The following is an 18,683-nucleotide window of genomic DNA, read 5'->3' as shown; positions in this document are numbered from 1 at the left end:
AGCAGTCAAATATCAACAGCACAATGGAGAGTAGAGAGTTATTGCAGTTTACAGTTTGAGATACCGACTCAGGCAAGCCAGAGATTGTGTAAGAAACAGCAAAAAAAGTTTACTCCAGTTAAGTCTACAGAATGTATTTTAAGAAGTCTGAAATAAGGGTGTATTGTTGGATTCCCATTAGAGCCCGCTCCTCCTCCCGCCCACTGCAGCACTGAGAAATGTCACTAGGTAATAATTGCCATGGGGACAGCGGATCCCGGCAGAGCTGGGGGCGGTTTGACTGAGGTCCATCTCTAGTGTGAGGCCTGTCGCACATCAGTATCATCCAACAGAAATCAATCAACCAATCAATCCATCAATCTATCTATGAATCAGTCATTATTACATGTCTGTCTATCTATTCATTTTTTGTCTTTTGACAGCTATATCGTTACGTTTTGATGAGAGTAAAGAGTTTGAACTTAAATGTTAGCTTAAGGTCAAAGTGTTTGAAGTATCTTCCCTACCGTCTCTTTGTAAAAGAGTGGGTGGATTAAATGTATTTGTGACAGCAGCAGCACCATAATATTGGTAGAATTATGAGAATGCATTCAAAATGTTTTACAAACATAGAAACCCTTTATTACAACAGTATCCCTCACTCAAGTTTTAGCTGTGTACTTTTCTAAAACCCATTCATATCATTTCAGTACAGTGGAAGTCATTCTTTTATTTTTTATCACAGCATTAAAAAAACAATCTCTGAACAAGTGAAAATCCTAACACTAACATACAACATCATTCACAGTTTGGGATTATTTAGACGTGATGAAAATAGGATATCAAGCTCGATAAACTGATTTTGGATTGGCATTGTCACTCAAAAAATATCTTAAAAACCCTGTATCTACATTACATAATAAACATTTCCACATATAGATTATCGTGTTTATCTGTGCGGGACTGTGACAACCTTGATTTGTCCTGCATGTGAGGTACTGTAAAAACCCTGATGAGCAGGATAGTCAAACTAAATCAAAACGTATTCTCCCAGAATAGAAAATCTCCAAAACTAAGAAACAAAAAAAAGGAGGAGCATACTTATCAAAATACATCAGCCTCATTGCACGGAAGTTCAAAATAAATGTCTACACTCACTAATCAAAATAAAATTGTGCATGCTGAGTGGTACACACAACTCAAACTTATACAGTTTTACTAAACGTAACATACAATTACATACATTTAACAAATGTAAGGAATATAATAATATTTGAACATAATTTAGTGGATCAAGAGAATGCAGGTGTTAAAGATCTGTATCTAAACACGCTGGTAAATACATCACATGGGCAGAAAGCTGGGTGACCTTTAAGATAAGTCAAATCAAACTGCATCCTAAACTGAGTCGAGATCTACTTTATAGAAAATCAAAGAAGTAAATGTGTTTGGACAAGCACCAAAGAAAGGAGAACAAAAAAAATGGTAATCTGTAAACAACGGGGTTGCAATTCCATAAGCGTTAGGCCACAGTAAGTTACATCTGCTAGTCGATTATAATCAGATTGGCATTGGGTTTAAGAGTGGCATTTTCACTGATGAAACCACAGCTACCGATCAAAAGTGACAAGTGCTTTTCCCTCAATAAATTCCCTACCTTCTGTGGCTTTTATTGCTGCTTTCTCGGCTATTACTTATGAAAAAGTAACTAAACGAAGTCTCAAAAATGATTGATTAGGCAGTCACATATACAGTACCAGTTGGTTTAGTGGAACTGCTTCATCTTCATTTCTTAATACCAAAGGTTTCCCTGCACAATAATGTGATTTGTTTCAGTTCCCTAATTTTCTGATAAAAGTCATTTTCTAACACTATTAAGTCAGTTACCTTCATAGAATGAAACATACAATAATAAATAACATATATAATTAATGTTATTTTTATCTTTAAAAAAGGCTTTAACTAGTTACACCGATCATAATCATAGAGGTTGTTTGCTGTACAGAGCTGAGTGGTTGTGTAAAAGGCCATTTTTGCCATTTTCAAAATCTAGCAGTAATTTCCCTGTTCACAAACAACAGTGTTAGATACATTTTAAACAACGGCATATAATTGTATACTTGTGACTGAACAAATGAATGAGAATGAGGCAAAGTGCAATGATTCAAAATACAATTTAAAGTTGTTTCAATTAACTGAGCTGCTCGTTGCACAGCTTTCAGTATAGAAATATGACATGTTTTCACAGAAATAACTCCTGATCTTTTTTTTTATATCCGAATGATCAAAATCAATCATATTTTCCAACATTAATGACTTAATTGTCTGTACAAATGTGGTTGTTTTTTCCCTGCACAGACTCAATAAACTCTGACGTCTCCTCTGCGATCTGTCCGGGGATACGGAAATCTATCGGTATGGACTGTGCCGGCTCTGGTGGTTGGGACTGAGCCGCGGGGCAGCAGGCCTCCCCTTTAGGGCTGGACGTGCTGTGAGAGTTTTGAGGATCAGTGTTGCAGCCGGTGCCCTGAAGAAACTGGAGGAAATTCTCCTCTATGGATCCTTCACGGCTCGGCAGTCTTTCCTCCATCTCAACTCCTGTTCGACGAAACAGAAAAGGCAGATGCTTGCCCAGCTCGTCCCGGATCTGTCTGTTGAGACAGCCGTAGAAGAAGGGATTGGAGGTGAAGCAGAAGTAACCAATCCAGGTGACCGCCTCCTCCAGAGAGGCCAGTGTGGCTGGAGGGCTGGCAGACAGTGCGGAATACAGGTGGAAAGTAAAGTAGGGCAGCCAGCAACACAGGAACTGCCCACCTACTGCCGCCAACACTGCTGCTGCCTTGCCTCCCCCAAAGGGACGCTGCGGCGTGGCTCCGCCTGTCCCGGTCCCTGTCCCAGAGCTGGTCACCATGGTGGAACGGCTGCTGAGGGATTCTGACCGCTGGCGTCGAGGCGTGTCCATCCAGGTAGGCAGAGGCCCGTGGTGCATGGCCGCTACCCGAGCAACTTTGAACATATTGCAGTACACAACCAGGATGACAAGCAGTGGACACAGGAAATACACTAAAGTAAACAGCGCCATGAAGGCCAAGCGGTTGGAGCCTCCCCCTGTCCAATGCAGTGAGCAGCGCCTGTGACCGTGAGGAGGTGGAGAGGAGACAGCACCGCCTGCTCCTCCCGTGACCCCGCCGCCCTCCAGAAGAGGACTTCTTCCACCTTGAAAAAACCAAGCGAGCAGCGGCAGAGCCGACATGGCCAGGGCGTTGACCCATATCCCCACCAGCACTGACGCCACCAGGCCAACGGTCATTTTCACTTCATAGCGCATCGGGTGTATGATGTAGTAGTAACGCTCCACGTTGATGACGGAGATAGAGAGGATGGCGGCGCTAACCAGGCACACGCTGAGAAAGAGGTAGCTCTGGCACAGGGCTTCCCCAAAGAAGGCTCGGCTTGAGAGCATGCCGAGGGGCATCAGCACCAGGGCCGCCAGCAGGTCCACCACGCACAGGTGGAACACAAAGGCAAACTTGTGAAGCTGTGGGGCCTTGGCGATGACCGCCATGACAGCCGCATTGCCCACCACAGCCAGCAGATCCATGAGCAGCATGGCCAGCAGGGCTAGGGACTGGGGCAAGGCCCAGCTCTCAGACAGAAAGGAGGCAGACATGTTGGTGATGAGCTGTGGAGGTGGGTGGGAGGAGTTCCACGTCGGCTCCATTGAAGGGTTGGATGAAGCAGGCAGGCAGGAGCAGTCACAGGCCCATCACCCATCCTTCAAAGCCAGGAAGTACAGGCCAGAAAACAGCGGCTGGAAAACGGGGTCAAAAGCTGGCTTGATACTGCAGGGTCAGATTTTACGATCCCTGTCCGTTTAGAATGTCTTCTTGTCTGCCGCCAGTCACAACCCACCCTAAAAACAAGAGGGACACATGGAAATAAATTGTGAATGTATGTTCATTTGATTATTCCCCTTTTTTGCTCTATTTTTTGAGCTAATCCTCCCAATCAGTTGCTCGTTCTGGTTTCCCTTTTGCCCCAGCTGCAATTGAGATTAATACACTCGGATTAGAAAAGATCCACTTCAGCTTCTCAAATCTCTGTGCAGCAATTTTACCGTTACGGTAAACGCCAGTCCTCAAACCTTTTTTGCAACGTGGTAATAAAAATGAGGAGGATGAATTCTTTAACAATTATAAATCAGCATGCAGTAGAGAATCAAACATTGTTATGATCATACCAATCCTATAGCAAAAAATATATTGCTTGAATTTGTGACCTTTCTGCACTGATTAACCAAACATAGATACAGGCTTCTACTTAGCTGAGAAGCTGATAGTGATGGATGCTTTTCAAGCACACATCCTGTCAGTGCACAAATGTATGCAAATTCAGCAAAACCACATCAACAAAAAGGTAGCCCTCTTTTCCTCATATCTACACCTGCTCTGTTAGCTCTTGTTGAATATACAGGATGTAAATAGATTGTGTAAGGCAAAAAAAACACAACAGTACAGGTACTGAAATAGCACACAATATGAGTGAATATAGAATTTCAATTGTAAAACTTCATTCATGGGTTGCAAAGTCTGCATATTAACTATTCCTGGTTATTACAGAGAACAAACAGACATGGCTGGTTGCCACCATAAGTATGTGTCAGATCGAGGGAATCCAATTGTTTACTGCTATTAATGCTCTCTGCCACAGATGCTACAAAAGCCTGGGATGTTCTGTCTTTCTGTCGGCAGTGATTGAGGCTTCAAGTTGAGCTCTAACCTCCCACCTCACCTATGAATGATTGCATTCAGTGAGCAACATCTTTAAATAACACATAGGGGTATTCCCAATTCAGTTTAACCCTCCTGACAGTGTTATTCATCACTAACCGCCTACTCATTTATATATTAATCATTAATGCATTACCCCGCTGTTTAAGGCCCACATTCTATATGTCACATGACCATCGAAATAGCTTTATCGTTGCACTCAGCAGTATGTACCAGCAGATTAGAAGAAGAGGCTGAGAGCAAGCGAGAAAATGTGGTAGGATTATGGGAGCGTGAGGGGAAGAAACGGAGAGAGAGCATCATGTACCTGAATCAGAGCATTTCCCGATGAAAGCTGTCTGCTGCTTTTGGTGTCTGAGGATGGAAACCTGATGTAGCTCCCAGTGCTGAGGGACCCAGTGGACATCAATCATTGCACAGTGTGGATGCTGTTGAGGAACTTCCCACTAAACAAGCCTGTTTGTCTTCCCATTCCTTGATCTGCCGCGTGCATCCTCTTCCCTGGATGACTTGAGCTGTGGCAGCAGAGGCTTCTCTGGAACGATGCTGATGTAAATGCATGCAAAGGGACACCAGCTCACACTCTGCTTTCCCCCTCCACTCAAACACAGTGACTGCAGAGATGGAGCAGGAGGCAGCGAGAAACAAGACCAGAGCTCCCGTCTTCACAGGGTCCTAGTGTCCTCACTGTTTTGTGAATTGTACCTTCGGAAAAGCAGTAACTGAATGTGACGGTGGTGAAACGCTATGTTGTTGATGTACATATTAGCAATGTAAGCTCCTTTTCACCCATCAGGATGCTCAGAGTAATTACTTGTCCATCACTTCTTTAAAAAATACAATATACAGTATTTTTAAATATATTTCAACAATTATCAAAAAAAAAAATTATCAGCTCAGTGAGCACCGAATTTCCTCGATAAAAACGTAATACTGTTATATATATTTTCTTATCTATATCTTAAAGATTCTATGAGAGATCCTTTAATTCAACCACTAGGCCAAATCTATTTGTTTATCATCCTCTGACACGACACCTTTTAAAAATAAAAAATAAATTCTTGCCCGCTTCAAATAAAGTAATGTACAATCGTTTGTATCGTTCTAACATGCTAATAGCTGGTCTGTTACATTTCATGTCCATTCCACATTGGATGCTGCCATGCAAACTGCAGGCCTACATGTTACACAATTGTCATCATACAGCGTAATGTGATTATTGTGCCAATAGGATAAATATATGTTAAAATTAGCAGGTTAGCATGGCTGCGAACCCTAATTGCTCATGAAAGGAAAAGTTGTTCCATTTTTTTTTTTACCCGCTTTTCTGGTGTCTAAAGGTATTACAGCCTGTATGGCTGTGTTGTGTTGTGGAACATATTCCTGAGGGATGCAGGGGTGTCAAACTCATTTTAGGTGGGGGGGCCACATACAGTCCACTTCGATGGGCCGGACCAGTCAAATTTTTGGCAATCGTCCGGATGCCGCGGGGGGGGTGCGCGGATGCTGATGACCCAGGGGGGGGGGTTCCGCTCGACCGGGGTTGTGTTGCCGTCATTTTCGTTGCTGCCTGGAGGAACGCTGTCATCGATCCTGCTCCAACGCATGTGCTCACTTACAGATTACAACCCTCAGTGGACTTTTTCGGAATAGCAGCTACTTTTATAGAAATACAATTTATGTCTTTCTGTCATTTTTACACTTAGCAAAGTCATCCGGCGGGCCGCACTGGACCCCCCCCGGTGGCCCGGATCCGGCCCGCGGGCCATATGTTTGACACCCCTGCTTTCAAGCTTAACAGTTGTCCTCCTAGTGACCGCTTTACTAAAAAATATGTGCAATTCAAAGTCAGCCTTTTATGATTTGGGTTGTAATTTCAAGGATTTACCGACACAGTGAGGCATTGATTAGGCCAGGCCTCTGCCTCCACAATCCCAGCTTCACAAACTGGGGCTCTTGTTGCCACGGTGATCTTCCTCATATACAGTCCATCTCTTGGTTCTGTCAGTAGAGGACAATGAAATCTGGGCTATTATGGGTAAAGCTACTTTTCCGAAGGTGCACCCGTGGAGCTGCTTAGGTGTTTTTCATTAGGTTAATGATAACACACATAACATTTGCATTTCATAGAGATCCTGTCTTGCACCTTTTACACTGTTGAAAATTATGTTTTGATTTGCAGCACCGCTCCTGAACGGATTGTTTAATGTAGTTCACTAAAAGCTTCATTATAATAATGCCACTGGTTAAGTCACTGTGAGAAGTGATGTCGTAATATCAAACAGTTTGGAGCTTTCAACCCTCAAATCAATGAGCTTACCGACAGATGAACAATCATGGAAGGCCCTTGTTATTTGTATTGCAAACTAAGTGGTATTAAAGCTTTATGAGCTTTATGAGCCTCTCAAATATATATATATATATATATATATATATATATATATATATATATATATATTAATTGTGATGTGAATATCTGCATTTCTAATAGTATCTTCTGACTAAAACAAAACCAAGTTTTGTCAAATACATTGTGATGGCCATTTGTCACTGTTACTGACTAATATTGAACAATCAAGAAAGTAGATGGCTGATGAATTGATTATGAAAATGCTACAATGACGCAACCTGTTGCCCGATATCACAATGTTGACTGCAGACTGTAAAGTAGCCCTTTTGTCTACAGTCCCAAATACCCTTTACTCTCAAAGATCCTACATATCACAAAATGTCATTCCTCTATTTTGAATTTCATGCAAGCTTATAGTAATCGATGACCTTTTGGACTTGACTGCTTACAAGCTAATAACATCATCTTTCTCTTACTGTCAATACTTCCAACACACCTACACAGCATAACACAAGAAAACACACTGTAGTCGTCTGGATGTATTTAATGAACAGTGATTACTACTGTTGTCATGGTGAAAATGAATCAATATGTCTGGCAATGCTGAGGAGAAATGGGGAACATGCTTAACGTACCCCTCATAAACGATATATATGATTAGAACAATAAAATAAGTACGTGATGTGGTTCTTGCACATTGTGTGAGTGTAACTGTCTGTTTACACCTGTATTCAGGCATTTACACCTGTGGATGTGTATGTGTGTGTGTGTGTGTGTGTGTGTATCAGGTGTTGACTCATGACAAAAATAGCAGAGTCTCGCTCAGCTGGCAGCACCAATCGCTGCCACCACAAATACAATGGTTTCCATGGCAACCTTGAAAATAGACTGCATTCGCACTCAGGAATAGCAAAGGACGCTGCACTAAACCCCGAGAGCTCCCACTGCCAATAATAACTACCCATTGATATGGACGCATAAATATGAGCCGCACTCAGAAATAATTTAATGCCATTACATTTACCAAAACACAATTACCGCAACCTACACAAACAATCATCTCCAATTCAAACGCACATTCAGCACGGGCGTACCGAGGCATGGGAGAACATTGAGCTCTGTGTATAACAACATCAAAGCAAAAGCACAAAGAGGTTGTTCAGTCAAGCTCGACAGCACCTGACATGATTTCTTTCCAAACGGCCAACACATCGTTCTAACAAGAATCCCTCACCTCATATTGTCAGATTTCACGTGAACGCGGTGGACGGATGTTACTGGCTGATGTAAAGGGTGAAGTGATGAATGGTGCCTTGGAGATGCTTTGGGTTGAAGGTTTTATATCTCAGCAGATCATGTAGTACCTGTGTGTTTTTGTGTATCAAGAAGAATCATATCTTGTGGGCTGTTTGTTTTGTACTATGGATCCAATTAACAATTAGTTTCATTAATGAATAATCTGCACATTATTTTCTATATTAATCAATGGTTTGGTGCATAACATGTCAGCCAATAGTGACACATCCAGTAATTCACAATGATGCTTTCTTTAAATGTCTTGGTCAAGGTATTTAGTTCATGATGAATCAAAGAACCGCAGGAAATCTCTGTGTTTTAGAGGGAGAAATTTTTATATACATTTTGCATTAGGAAGGACTTTATTACTTTTTATACAACTTTGAACAAACAATCTATTATACAAATAGTTGGCAATTATCTTTTTATCAAATACTTGATTAGTCAACTGGGGTGGAAATGTATACTTGTATTTACTGTGTTGTCAAACTGGAGCTTTATGAATTGTGCTTTGGAAATCATACCATGTTATACCAATTATATGATGTTCTGGGTAATTTATTATCTTGTTGTTATTTGTGAAGTACGACTTTACTAAAGACCTTTATTATAAATAAAGTATCCAACGGTTTGACAAACTGCATGCTTGTTTGATTTGTACGGTACGAGTTTATGATCTGATACTCTAGTTTATGGAAAACAAGAGATTTGTAGTAAATGATGCAATAAAAGAATGTTTCATCGTTTGTTTTTACCGTGTCCCTCTGTTTCATAGCTGTCAATCATTGCTGGCACGAGCTCTGTTCCAAAAAGCTTATCCACATAACGCAGCAGACCTGCCTCTTGATCAGGCCCCTGAACATGTCGGCAATGCCAGATGGTGGCACTGTGTCCATTATGCTGTGCATGTGGTACAGAAGCTGCCTGCTTCACCCACTGTAACAGAGATCACAGTAACATATCTTTAACGCCTAGTTTGGTCATTTATAATGATAAATCATATATATAATTATAAATAGCCGCATGCACTTATCCACATAAAAAAGTAAATCTGACACATTGCTGTAATTATTGTGACTCTTTCGTTGAGGAAAATAGCCTGTAAAGAAAAGTCTAAAGACAAAGTATGCAACTTAAACATATGAATTCATCACGGCACATCAGTTTATGTAATGAAAAGAAATGCACTATTTCTGATAGTAATATACAACAACAATTTAACATATCCAGTATCAGTTCTTTTGAATCCATTTCAACCATTATCATTCTGGTGGTGAGCAGCAAGCAGCTGTTCTTGAGAAAGGACATTGATCTCAGGCCGTATTGGATGTTGCCACAACATGCTGCCGCTGCCCCAGAGCTTAAGCATGTATAATTCACAGGAGAGAACTATAAATTGCCAGAGAAACGCCCTCCACAAGGCCTCCGCCGAAATCATCCCTGCTACCTGATACATCCTGAGAGAACGCTCATCGGGTCTAATTAACCTTTTGAATATGTTGTTCTTGCATGACTTGTTCCAGGGCAGAAAAACACAACTGCCGGGAGACAATAATGAAGATGCTGATGGAGATATTATATTAATAGGAGAGAGCCTGTGTCTGTAGAACTTATCATATTTGATACAGAAAAGGCTTCATCAGTTATGTTCTTTGTTTAAAAAAAATCATAAATAGATACATTTGTTCTGATTGTCTCCAAACTCCATTAAACCAACCAGTAACAACAGCACAGGACATCTTTCAGGACTTCTCAGATCCTCCATGTATGTGGCACTCAGCCTCGAGCCCCGCCTGCTCTAAAACGCAAATCTTCTCAAAAGGTCAGAAATATTCACATTTTCTATTAAAAAGCTGAGCATTACATTTTTTGAGCAACTGTTACTCAGACTGGAAAAAAATAAGATGTTGATGAGGTTTTTTAACAGTGGATTAACATACTGTATATTTGACAAGCTGGTGAGCATTAAAAACAATAAACTACAGTTCATCATTTTAAAGAAACGTCAGCCAGTGCAACACTGTGACTCAGTTAGATGTTTTTAATATAATGGAGGTGTATGGAACAATGAAATAAGATCTATCGTGTTTTGACTTCACAGACAAAACTTGTACTGTTGGATTTGATTGTTTCATGGGATTCATTTACCATTCTGTGGTAAGCATGTCATACTTACAAATTTAACTAAGAAAAATTCCACAAGGACAAATTCCCAGAATCCTAGCAGCTGCAGAAGCTGTGTGTGGGTGTTTCTTGCAGTGAATTTCTATGGTAATGACAGGTAATTACTGCAACTAAGACCCATGTCACATTATTACACGATGGAATTTGCAGATGCATTGCGCCTGCACAGCTCGGCCGCAGAAACAAAGCTCTGTGTAACACTCAACATCAAGTAGAAAATCGAAATTATTTATTTGATTATTTTTGGTTTTCAAATAAGTGATTTTACACTAAATGCTGTTTTGTGGTTTCAGACACTTCTCTTATGCAGTTGACTGTTAACTTGCCTAAACTGGTATTGAGATACATATGTTACATTACATACATGCTTTTTATTCTAAAGGAGCACTGTGTCACTTTGTAAAGTGGAACCTTGGTGATTAAAGCTTAAGCTCTAAAGAATATTTTCAATTCACACACAATACACTATGCTTCACACTTTCCCACAATGCTCAGCAGCTCCAGCAGACGCTCAGTTGGAATCTGACCCTGAATGAAGGGCATAGCTTATGATGACGCACACATTGCAGCAGTATTTAGGATAAAAAGTGTTCAATTCAAAAAGTCCCAGATGTAATGCAAACTAATTTGGGAAAGAATGTAAGCATCGACCCTTACAGTCATCCGAGAAAAAAATGAAAGTAATTTATATGAGCCCAATCAATTGTTTAACTAAGCTGAGATGAGGTTATTCTCCCACTGTGTGTGTTTGTTATCTCAGCTTCTCAATGCTTTGCTCACAAGCCGGGCCTGCGATGCATGCTTTCAGGTTATTTAAGTGCACTTTGACAGTATGTAGACTGTCTGGACGATGTAACATTGTCCTGTACCTCAGTACTCACAGTATGACTCGATCCAACATTGAAATCCTGCCGGGTTTCATGTCACAGTTTAATCCTTTTAATCAAAAACTTGCAGGGCAATGTCAAGTGCTGCAAGTCGAACATTGGCTCCCAGCAGACGTAACAAGGTCCCTTCTGTGTTCGCTCTCTTCACCCATTATATGACAATCATTTCATACTCCACACAGCGCTCTCGTTGCTCGCTTTCTCCACCATCCCATCCTACCATTGGCAGCCATAGCAACCAGACCTCTGGACCATTACATCCTCACTTTTCACGTGGCCATGTGTCTGTGAGGTGACCTTGTGCTCAGGAGATTGATAACGAGGAATTTTAATGTACATGAGCTGGATGGTCATCTATCATGTTCACTGCATCGTTGCCCTTTTCACCTTCTTCAGCTTTAGACTCAATCATAGTGCCGTGTGTTCCTGTGTTCCCCTTGTCGTTTGCAGTAGTACTGTAGAGTCTATCACGTTAATTTGTTCTATTGTATCCTGCATGCTCATTTTCCTGTCTACATATCTTCCCAATATTTAACCCTTGACATTAAAAAACTGCCTCTTACACTATGTGATGGGTGTTGAGTCTTTCATACTGCATGCGAGTTATCTCCAGCAGAGGAGCCAGTAGTTGCAGTAAATGTGCACAGTACTATAAACTATATCCCAGGGCAGCTAGTGCGAATAACAAAGCATCACAGTTGGATCACCAAACAGGCCAAGCTGGCACCTGCCCTGCATGGGACCACAGAGGGACAACGTCTTGTCCCCTGGGTTGTGATAATCTAATTGAAGACATTATTCACTTATGTGAAGGCCCTTAATGTACCGTTGTTTATGGTTTATTATCTAATTATCGGTTCTTGTGTCAAAATCCAATTATAAAGCAGCCAATAACAATATTTTTATAAAAAATAATTTATCAAATTACAATGTCAAAGGGGTCATTTCAATCAGTGGCATCCCTCTGCTTTATGGGCAGATGGGGGGATACCAGCTCGTTGTTCTCCCCTCATTGCTCTTTTTTGCAAAAGCAAACCGCTATTTGCAGTGAAAATATACCTAAAACCCCATGAACCCTAGCCGATCAGCACAAACAGCAGACCACCTGTTTGCAGACCACAGTGAAGCACAACAAAAAAGAAAGATGTTGTTTACGGTTTGTGCTTATATATTGCATTTGGCTAAAATTGTGTGTATACACAACAACTCAAATTGCAAACCTTAGGCCAGGTAGAGGTATGTGACAGAAAGCTCACATTAAACAGTAAATAGAAAGAGGAATATAAAAAGTGCTGAACTTAGACAGACCGGTCCACTCAAGGTAGAAAGAGTGTTATGATCATTTAATGAAACAACACAAGCTAAGGCAACATGTATACATCTTACTGATGTAATGAAGTTACTGTATTACAAATGAACCATAAGTCGTTTTTAGTTAAGACTAAGACTACTGTAGCTGCGGTTCACACTTTTGCTCTGTCCTTCACCAGATTGATAAAAGGTCATTAAAGCCAACATCGACACTGAAAATGAATTAGTAGTTGAAGCTGAAGGAATGGAACAATTGCATCATCCCTGATGTTAACCCAGCGTCTTAAGAAAGCTGCATTGTAATAATAGAAATATGTAATAATGTAATTAGCACTGGGGAAAGAATTATCATTTGGAGCTCACGTCAACGACAGTTCAGCCCCAGATGTTTACCACGCTGCGCCAAAATCGTTACAACGCCGATTTCAGCAATGAGATGCTGCTGTTGAGGCAAAGAGCCTAATGACCACTTGACCATCTGAGGATGAAGTGCAGCCCAATATAGTCCACCGCCATAGTACACGTTGAGCGCGAGGGAGGAGACACACCTCCTGCTCGCCTGTCTGCGCCCCTCGGATCAACCTTCCCATGGTTGCATTTCCTCATCAGTGCGGACGGCGGACCAAGCCCCCCCCCCCCCCCCCCCCCCCCCCTCCCGGTCATTCTGTGCGTTGTGTGGATCGCTGCTGCAGCTGTGATGAAGAGGATGAAACAGTCCTGTAGCGGATCGCCTCACGGACCGGACTGTTGAAGACTCCCCGCCCGGTTCCCTTCGGATCTCTGGGAAGCAGCCAAAGGTAAAGGAACGAGCGGGCGGGACAGCTCAGCCTTTCTGGGACAAATGTCTCTGACAGTGGGGACATGTGATGACGGAGGAGGAGGAGGAGGAGGCGGATCAAACAAACTGCAGCGTGTTGACAATCTTAAAGGAAATCTATTTTTATTCATTTGTTGCCGACATTCATTTCGCTGATTCATCAATTGCGTTATGACGTCATTTTTAAAAAATGCCCGTCGCCCGTAACCTTTTGACCATCTGATGCCCGATGTCATTGGCAGCCAATGATTGGTCGTTATCTTAATGCTTCAAGCGGCTATACGACCATACAGGTTGTGAAAGTGAAACTTAATGTTGTAAATTGAAACAGAACAACTTTGGGTTATGACTAAAAAACTACATGGTTAGGTTTACGAAAAGATTGAGATGAAGAAGTACGCTCGTTACCCAGTTTATGTTCGAATAAGAAGTCATCAGCATCCTCCTTTGGATTCACACAGGACCGATCCCAAAGCCAAAGATAGCCCTCGATTTCCCAAAACTCTTGGTTGATGTTAGCATTAGTCGTGAATAGTTAAGGAAAGCGACTTATGAGGCTTACTTGAGTTTTTGAAAATCTAATCTAAAACCAGCCCACAGGACGAGTGACAGGAACAACAAGGCCCATCAAGAGCTGCCAGCCAAAAGGTCGTTCCCATAGACCTGCTATATGAAAGAGACATCTGGTGAGTGGATGCAGAAGATTATGATAACTGTATAGTCAGCATTTACAAAATCATCAATTACAAATTTGCCGTGGTAGGCTTTACAATCTGTACACATGCCACATCCTGTGCGCAGGCAGCCTGATCTCCAAAACCTGTTCGTAAAAATGTATACAAAAATCTTGAACATACAAATTCATAGTGATACATACGGAATAAATACGGACTGCAACTGATGACGTCACCCTATTCAAAGTGAATGGGGACCTGCACCCCGTAAACACACTTTGTGAAGTCTAACGATGACGAAATGACGAGAAATCAATGTTAACTTGTAAGAATACAATACTAACCCTAACTCCCTCAAAAAATCCGAGAGACGTTCACTCAAGAATCCGACATGGTCCGCCATGTTGTTCACTCAAGGGGCGCGGTTAACCCCCGCAGTTCGTATGTATTGTTACAAATTTGTATGTTCAAGATTTTCGTATACATTTTTACGAACAGGTTTTGGAGATCACGTTGGCGCAGGACACAAACAGCAGTCTTCTGTTTCAACACCCTGTGTTTGTTTGGTCCATCCATCGCTCTTGTCATGATTACTGCATTTTCCAAAGGTGATGTGGCGCCTTTTTGTATCTGTCAACCACGTGTGTCGATAATGACAACCTTCTGATCGTACTAGTAGGTCTTGCAGGTTCCTTCTAACCCGTATCTCTGAGGATGTTAACCACTCATATCGTCTAATTCAATCAGCTGATGAATGTTAGAAGCAGGTGTGTAGGGAGGAGCTCATGAAATGCACCCCTGGGTCCATTAGAGCATGACATGCTGCATTAAGGACAACATATCTGTCATTTGGATCAATGCTGATTTATTGATCTCATTATCCATATAGCTCCGCAAATCTTCCCCGAAGACTAGAGGACATCCGGGCTCCGTAATCCCGACATGATGGGGGGGTCCCTCTGGATTTCCCACGGTGCCACTGAAGCGTTGTTCAGAGGAAGGAGCTTCATAGCAGTTCTACCTCTGGCGTTACTGTTGCCGACACTAAGAGTCGGCGCCCAGTTCATAGGAAGCCCTCTGGACTGCCAGAAGACCTGTGTTTGTGCCAGCAACATCGTCAGCTGCTCCAGGATCAGTCTAACCAACGTTCCAATCACTCTGCCACAATACACAGCTGTCTTGGACCTCAGCTTCAACAATATCACCAGGCTCCGTGCTGAGTGGACCCCCGTCCCACTCAACAGGCTACACAGCCTTCTTCTCAGCCACAACGGCCTCACCTTCCTCTCCTCTGAGGCCTTTTCAAATGTGAAAAAGCTCCAATACCTGGACCTTTCCTCTAATTACATCCGCCAGCTGGACGAGTTCATCTTCGAGCCACTCGAGCACCTGGAGGTGCTGCTGCTTTACAGCAACCGCATCTCTCAGATAGATCGCACCGCCTTCTCAGGTCTCGCCAGCCTGCAGAGGCTCTACCTGAGCCACAACCAGATCTCACGCTTCCCCTTGGAGCTGGTGAAGGAGCGGACCCGCCCGGATACTCTTAGATTGCTGGACGTGTCCTCGAACCGGATCAAAGCCCTGCCCCTCAATGAGCTCCAGGCTCTGCCCGCCTGGATCAAGAACGGCCTGTACTTCCATAACAACCCTCTGCCCTGCAGCTGTGACGTGCATGAAGTGGTGGCACGCTGGTACATCAAGGAGCTCAGCTCTGCCGTGGACTTCCGGGGCAGCCACACTTGTGTGTTACCGGGCCACCAGAAAGAGAAAATTGCTATACTGGATCTGGACAAGGTGTATTTGAACTGCAGTGAGGTCACGGCTATGGAGAAAAAAGCCTTCCTTGAGCAGTTCCTAGTTCTGGACTGTGACACCAGGGAAAGGAACATGACGAAGAGTTGGGCGCTACCTGGAAACATCCCGGTATCTCCAGCATACAAAATAGCTTTGATGCGTCCTGATGGCAGTCTCCAGATTGGGCCCCTGAAGGCTGAGGACTCTGGAGTCTACACTTGCTATGCCAGTGGGTCCCTCAATGAGACTGTATATGTAACCGTAGTGGTGTTTAATTCCACCGAGATCGGGGGGTTGGAGAACCTAAAAACGGCCTACACCACCCTGATAGGATGTCTGGTTAGTTTAGTTCTGGTTCTCTTCTACCTCTATCTGACACCCTGCCACTGCGCGTGTTGTCCGGGTCAGAGTCTGGAGAAAAGTGAGCCCAGAGACAGCCTCCACTCTTCCACTGTTAGCATCACTCACGCACACTCGCAGACGGGGCAAGAAAGACCGGAAGGCGGAGGCTTTGACAACAAACATGGCGCCTTTCTGCAACCGAAAGACCAGCGGGAGCAGAACGGGAGGTTAAACCCAATAGGCGAGGAAGACGAGGAGTGGCACGGGGAGAGAAGGAGGTCTGACGCAGGGTCTATCAGCTCCGTGTGCTCTGATACGCCGATGGTGGTCTAAAGGTCCATGGCTCCGTCAGAGGGTAGAAGAGTTTAGTTGTCTCTCGTGGCTGAAGGCATGTACTGTTGAGGATGAAGGGCAATGTCTTGATAGAAATCTAGAAACTCCAGAACATTTTCTCGATAATGCAGAGAAATATAGTTAGAATAAGTTTTGACCTAAAACATCAGTTTTTGCACTAGATTGCAATGGTCCAAATATTTTCAATATTATCCTTCTTACAGCAAACTATTGGCTTGACTTACAAAGAAATTGCTACGCACATAAGAATATAAGAGTTTAAAACGAGTTTAGGGATTTTTGATAGAAGTTCCTGAAAAAATGAACACATATTACCTTAGCAATAATTACTCGCTGAAAATGTACTGCATGAAAACAGTTTTAACTTAAACTGAGGCTGCGCTTTGAATAATAAATACCCAGCCGTGTGATGCAGTGGGGATCCAGACACTACAAAGATGTGACGTTTTAGTGCATGTTGGATTCCATCTTGCATTTTTATCTCCAATTCACACTGCACTATGTTTAAAATGTATGCTATGTTTTACATTCCTGTTTTGTTTTTGTGCCTTTACGGGATATAACACTGTTAGGATCATTCTTATGCAATTTTAGTAATCAATAATATTTCTGATTTTAGTGTGGTTCGATTAATAATATGTGGGTTTGCAGTAACTAAGCTTCTATTGAAGTGCTTTTTTTTAATACTTCTTTTTACTTTTTTGATTAATTATTAACCCAGCCTTTTGTGAGCCTTTTTTTCACAAAGTACAGCTGTCCGCTGTCAGTTCTCCAGAGTTCAAAGCTTGGTCATCTTCAAATATGTTGTTACGCCAATTGCAGTTCAGAACGGACACGTGAAAAGAAACAGAAATAACAGTACTGTCCCACAGCCGACGTAAATAAACACCTTGTCACACCGGACGGTTAATAGCAGCCGGGAAGCATCACCCAGGGGAAACAACTGAGAGCCAGTATCATCCCCTGAATGCTTTAGTGCCCGACCCTCAACAGATCAGCGAATGCCAGCCGGCCACTGCGCTCATAAACACGGTCACAAATAGCAGCCGGAGGAGCAGCCGGCACGCCGGCCTCCTGACGCAGAAATGAAATGTAGCAGCATCCGAACGTCTTTCAGTTCTCTTCCATTGTTGCTGAAATACCTTCAACTTGTCGAACTTAACTCTTAACTGTTGCCGATGAATTATTGTATAAGAAACATCGCTAATAATGGTGACATGTGAAATGTGATTAATCAGATAGAATAGTAACAAAACATAGCAATCCCAGATGATATATGTAGCAGTGTACTCAATATGTACTTTTAACCTGTCACTTTCTATGGTGCTTTTTAAAGACACTATAGGTGAATTCCATTTATTGTTTAACACTGCGGCGGTCTAATAGTGTAATAATGTAGCTATCATTAACTTATGTCCCTCGAAAGGGGAGCATTGCTACCGTATGCTAAAGTTGTACATATTTCCAACTGAAAGTTGCTTATAACCAAAGACTGTGTCATAGGTTTAGAATGAATAACCTCCTGATTCAGTGTTATTGTATGATGACTTATTGTATTTCATGATTTGCTGTATTATCAATTGTTGTTCTGTTTCTGTATTTCATAAACTTCAAAAATATGTCAACAAAGGGAGCAAATTATGTTGTTATATTCCTGTAAGGTAAATTCTGTCCAACAGAATTGCAGCCACAGAAGTTACAGTGATGGTTTCACATTTTGCAAAATTGACAACCAGGAAGTCGTATTTTATTGCATTTCTCAGACCTACTTTCTTCTGGTAACATTCGGTGCTGCTGGCTTTTCACCCTTATTTGGCTTGTTGACCGTAGGATCTCCCTGAGCAGAAGAGCCCTCTGATCTGTATTCACTCTCCTCTGCCATGAGAGAACATCCTGTTGGATCAC

The 18,683-nt window shown here is 42.3% G+C and overlaps 2 protein-coding genes across 4 annotated transcripts; one reads left to right on the top strand and one right to left on the bottom strand.

The window, feature by feature from the left end:
* Nucleotides 1–596: 596 nt before the first annotated feature.
* Nucleotides 597–5,413, bottom strand: LOC120834880 (G-protein coupled receptor 61). Its single transcript, XM_040203230.2, has 2 exons — nt 5,077–5,413; nt 597–3,892 (listed from the first exon to the last, which is right to left on the bottom strand). The coding sequence occupies exon 2, from the start codon at nt 3,698–3,700 to the stop codon at nt 2,297–2,299; it is 1,404 nt and encodes a 467-aa protein (XP_040059164.2). The 5' UTR covers nt 3,701–3,892; nt 5,077–5,413; the 3' UTR covers nt 597–2,296.
* Nucleotides 5,414–13,454: 8,041 nt separating this feature from the next.
* LOC120835021 (amphoterin-induced protein 1) lies at nt 13,455–18,407 on the top strand. Of its 3 annotated transcripts, none has more exons than XM_078092056.1 (3): nt 13,471–13,594; nt 14,215–14,300; nt 15,178–18,407. In XM_078092056.1, exon 3 carries the CDS (start codon nt 15,231–15,233, stop codon nt 16,755–16,757), a length of 1,527 nt encoding a protein of 508 aa, XP_077948182.1. In that variant the 5' UTR covers nt 13,471–13,594; nt 14,215–14,300; nt 15,178–15,230; the 3' UTR covers nt 16,758–18,407. The 3 variants fall into 3 exon arrangements, with proteins under 3 accessions (XP_077948179.1, XP_077948182.1, XP_077948181.1); XM_078092055.1 differs by having other exon boundaries at nt 13,473–13,594; nt 14,208–14,300; XM_078092053.1 differs by lacking the exon at nt 14,215–14,300 and having other exon boundaries at nt 13,455–13,594.
* The last annotated feature ends 276 nt before the right edge of the window (nt 18,408–18,683 follow it).

This window comes from Gasterosteus aculeatus, chromosome 17, assembly GCF_964276395.1.
Source record: "Gasterosteus aculeatus chromosome 17, fGasAcu3.hap1.1, whole genome shotgun sequence".
Classification (NCBI taxonomy): Eukaryota; Metazoa; Chordata; class Actinopteri; order Perciformes; family Gasterosteidae; genus Gasterosteus; species Gasterosteus aculeatus.
This window is presented reverse-complemented; position numbering and strand designations above follow the sequence as displayed.

Coding starts and splice junctions, on each gene's coding strand:
- LOC120835021 (XM_078092053.1), top strand. CDS start 15,231: ATGATGGGGGGGTCCCTCTGGATTTCCCACGGTGCCACTGAAGCGTTG.
- LOC120834880 (XM_040203230.2), bottom strand. CDS start 3,700: ATGGAGCCGACGTGGAACTCCTCCCACCCACCTCCACAGCTCATCACC.